The 4,134-nt window shown below is 40.4% G+C and overlaps 1 protein-coding gene across 1 annotated transcript; it reads left to right on the top strand.

Annotated features, from left to right (window-relative positions):
- The first annotated feature begins 83 nt into the window (after nucleotides 1-83).
- LOC104958720 (integrin beta-4-like) lies at nucleotides 84-3,950 on the top strand. The gene is made up of 7 exons (XM_010786494.1): nucleotides 84-286; nucleotides 690-766; nucleotides 1,408-1,616; nucleotides 1,925-2,028; nucleotides 2,906-3,001; nucleotides 3,485-3,617; nucleotides 3,813-3,950. Exons 1-7 carry the CDS (start codon nucleotides 131-133, stop codon nucleotides 3,941-3,943), a joined length of 906 nt encoding a protein of 301 aa, XP_010784796.1. The 5' UTR covers nucleotides 84-130; the 3' UTR covers nucleotides 3,944-3,950.
- Nucleotides 3,951-4,134: the final 184 nt, after the last annotated feature.

Below are 4,134 nucleotides of genomic sequence, written 5' to 3'. Positions count from 1 at the left end.
GTGTGTGTGTGTGTGTGTGTGTGTTGTGTGTGTGTGTGTGTGTGTGTGTGTGTGTGTGTGTGTGTGTGTGTGTGTGTGTGTGTGTGTGTGTGTGTGTGTGTGTGTGTGTGTGTTCCAGGGAAAGTTCCAGATGCGAGTCAAAGCCCACCGAATGCTCGATGACAGTCCGGTCTGTGAGTCTGATGAGGCCGACAAAGAGGGGGAAATGAGAGTCAAACCAACGACCTTCAATGCCGGCGTAAACATTAAAGCCTCCATTCTGTGTCCGACCTGCGACTGTGAGAAGGTACACACACTTTATAACACTTAGACGCACCAAAAACACGAGCTAAAGCTGCTTTTTTTCACATTGCTTCATGGTGGATTCATCCTAATGTCTCCTTTGTCTTTGGTTAAGTGAACTTAGGTTCATCTTTAATGCAAAAATTGTAGAAAATTCAGTTTTTTTTGCTTTAATACAGAGTTTTCTCTGTTTTATACACTATTGACAATGACAAACAACACATGACCTTGGCAATTTTTTTCTTTTTTCAACCATTTATAGACTTTTGTTTTAATTTAGATAATAATAGTTGGATTATTCAAGAAGGAAAGTATCACCTGTCACTTAAACGCACCAAAAGCACGAGACAAAGCTGCTTTTTCTCACATGTCTTCATGGTATTCTTTTCGTTTTCTCGTTCCTCCAGACTACCCTCCCTAAAGCAGACATTTGTCATAAAAATGGAGACCTGGTGTGTGGGAAGTGTCAGTGCTCTAGCGGCTGGTGAGTCTTTCATTATTTATTATTATTTTATTATATAAAGAATTAAACTACAGTTAACGCCTCGTGGGCATTCCTGCAATATCCCATCTACGGAAATGGGAATAGAATAAGATAACATTCTCATTGAACCTTCACATTTTCATCAGATCATCCTTGAGTCCAAATGAACATCTGGACCAAATTTGAAGACTCTCCCTCCCTCGCTTTCCTGAGATATTACGTTCACAAGAATGGAACGAACGTCAAATCTCAATAACCATCGTCCACAAAAAAATGTATCCACTCATTCTTGAGTCCAAGTGGACATTTTTACCAAATTTGAACAAATTCCCTAAGGGCGTTCCTGCAATATCCCAACCACGAAAATGGGACTAAAATTAGATCACATTGTCATAGTACCTCCAGATTGGGTTCAGCTCATCCTTGAGTCCAATCGAACATCTGCACCAAATTTGAAGACATTCCCAAAAGGCGTTCCTGCAATATCCCATCCACGCAAATGGGACTAAAATTAGATCACATTCTCATTGAACCTTCAAATTGTAATCAGCTCATCCTTTAGTCCAAATGAACATCTGCACCACATTTGAAGACTCTCCCTCACGGCGTCCCTGAGATATTGCGTTATGTTTCTCCATCAGGTTGGGTTCGTTCTGTAACTGCTCGGCCATCACTTCAGCCCAAGACAGCAGCCAGTGCGTCGCTCCGGGGATGAAGGAGCCCTGCTCTGGTCGGGGGGATTGTTCGGCCTGTGGCGTCTGTGTTTGCTACAACCCCGACCAGTTTGAGGGGCCGTACTGCCAGTATGACAAAACCCAGTGTCCACGCTACCAAGGATTCCTGTGCAGCGGTACCAGCTTTCTCCATGTCCAAATGAGGGTTAATGATGGGGTGTGCATGGGGTCTCTATGAACATGTATTTACTCTCCTGTAGATTTGAGCTGCAGATTTACAGAGTGGTGGATTAACAGCAAAATAATCGTTTTTTCAAGGAACATTTTGTGAGTGAATGAAATTTCCACCAAAAGTGAAAACCATGCTGTGTTTTCTAATGTTTTCCTTTCTATGAAACTCATTTATGTTTTTTAGACTTTACTACTCATATTTTCACACACACACTTCTGACATGTTAACCCTCTTTGTGTCCTCTCTCTCCAGACCATGGCTCCTGTGTCATGGGTGGCTGTGCCTGCGCTAAAGGATGGAAGGGGGACGCCTGCGAATGTCCCAAAAGCACCGACACCTGTCTGGACTCAAAGGGAGTGAGTATACAACGACTTCTGTTTTCAGATTAACGTGATACACTACAGGAAAACATGTAATTAGTTTTTTTAAATGTATTTTTTCCGAAAAGTAAAAAGAAAAAGACCAAAATCCCAATTGTTTTGCTACATTTGGCAAAAGTTGCTGTTAGAAAAGTATTCATTTGCATATTTTAACATAAGACCTAATACAAAAAACGATTGTTTTAATCTCGGTCCACATTGAGGCGAGATTATACATGCAAAAACATCGTCATGCACTGATCAGTTTTGCAAGTTAGTTCCATAACATGTCTTCTTTCAGACTAGTGGATCGAAAACATCCAAAATCAACTTTTTGTTGTTTATTGACTAACTTTGTCTTTTTACGTCTGCAGATTTCTCATTAATTCACCTAAAGCTAGCATTACATAACGCCCAATTTGTCGGAAAACTTGTAATATAAAAAATAACTTTCTTAATGTGAGTAATGAGGTTGGGAAGTTTCATGGCGATATCTGTCTGTTTAAAATGCTACCCTATTCACCTGTAGTGTGATTTAAGGCAAATCTGTGTGTAAAAAGTGACTTGGTATTTCAGTTGCACACTTTTTACTTTATGACCACATGTATAGGTGGCTCAGAAAGCCCCCCCTCAAATATTTCTTGCATATCTTCAACATATTTATAGTTGCACACAGATCTATGTTCCGGATAATATTCAAATTATCGCATATTTGCTAACAGTATGCCTCATTTGCATATTTAAACATACCATTTCAGAAAACTTGTAATACAAATAAATATTGTGTTAATGTCAGTACTGAGGGGGCGAAGTTTCACTGTGATATCTGTAAGTTAATTTGTTTACCCTATTCACGAGTCTTTATTTGTAACAGGGTGTGTGTAACGGGCGAGGTGAATGTGTGTGTGGCCTCTGCGTGTGTCCCAAATCTGGAATCGAATTGACTGGAACCTGTGAGCCAAATTTCCAGGTGTGTGGATTTTATTTGTTAACATGTATATTTAATTATGACCCAAAGTGTGTTCCCTCCAAGGCAGTTTCTACCTTTCGTGTGTGTGTGTGTGTGTGTGTGTGTGTGTGTGTGTGTGTGTGTGTGTGTGTGTGTGTGTGTGTGTGTGTGTGTGTGTGTGTGTGTGTGTGTGTGTGTGTGTGTGTGTGTGTGTGTGTGTGTGTGGTGTCTGTCTGTCTGTCTGTCTGTCTGTCTGTCTGTCTGTCTGTCTGTCTGTCTGTCTGTCTGTCTGTCTGTCTGTCTGTCTGTCTGTCTAAACATTATTTGACATCTGCATCAGTGATAATAGCAGTAACAACTATTCTCCCACATTCTTATTTTAATCTTATTTTTTTTTCTTCTTGTTTTTTCGTATTGTTCTTATTTAATTGTTAAGCATTGCATAAAGGCATTTCTACAAATGTTTCTTATATATTTTAATATTTTAATTGCGGTCCTGTGCAGGCCCTGTCGGGTGCGTGCGAGGGTACAAGGAGTTGCATTCAGTGTCAGGCGTGGAAAACGGGAGAAAAGAAAGACAAAAAGGATTGTGACACGTGCCCCTTTAAGATCAGGCTGGTGGATAAACTCAAAGAAGGTAAACAAAGTACAATGTGAACGTTTTATATCAATATTTGAAATCAAATTCTGAGAAAAATTCAACATTTCAAGAAAAACTGTCGGTTCTAAGAAAAAGTTGAATTATTTTTCTTTTACTCTTAAAATTGAGAAACTGTTAAGAAATCCAATCACAGGGATAAATAACATATTTCTGATATGTGTGTTTTTCCAGCGGAGAAGGTGCTGGAACATTGCAGTTTCCGTGACGAAGATGATGATTGTACGTATCAATACACCCTGGAAAAACCCAGAAGACTCAAAAGTGGGAGGCTTGGAGGTCCAGGTGCTCGAAAAGAGAGGTGAGCTGCGCCCTGCACACGTCTTAAATATAGCTTTATTAAAATACTCACGGCTTTCTACTTACAACGAGCAATGAAGGAAACTATCTAATTCAGTGTTTTTCAAAGTGGGGGCCCCGACCCCCCGGGGGGCCACCAGGGGGCTCCAGGGGGGGTCACGCAAAGTTTGAGGGAAAGGGGAATTTTTTTTTTTTA

This window comes from Notothenia coriiceps, unplaced genomic scaffold, assembly GCF_000735185.1.
Source record: "Notothenia coriiceps isolate Sejong01 unplaced genomic scaffold, NC01 NC01_scaffold00029197, whole genome shotgun sequence".
Lineage (NCBI taxonomy): Eukaryota > Metazoa > Chordata > Actinopteri > Perciformes > Nototheniidae > Notothenia > Notothenia coriiceps.
The sequence above is the reverse complement of the archived record's forward strand: the minus strand, read 5'-3'. Positions and strand labels throughout refer to the sequence as shown.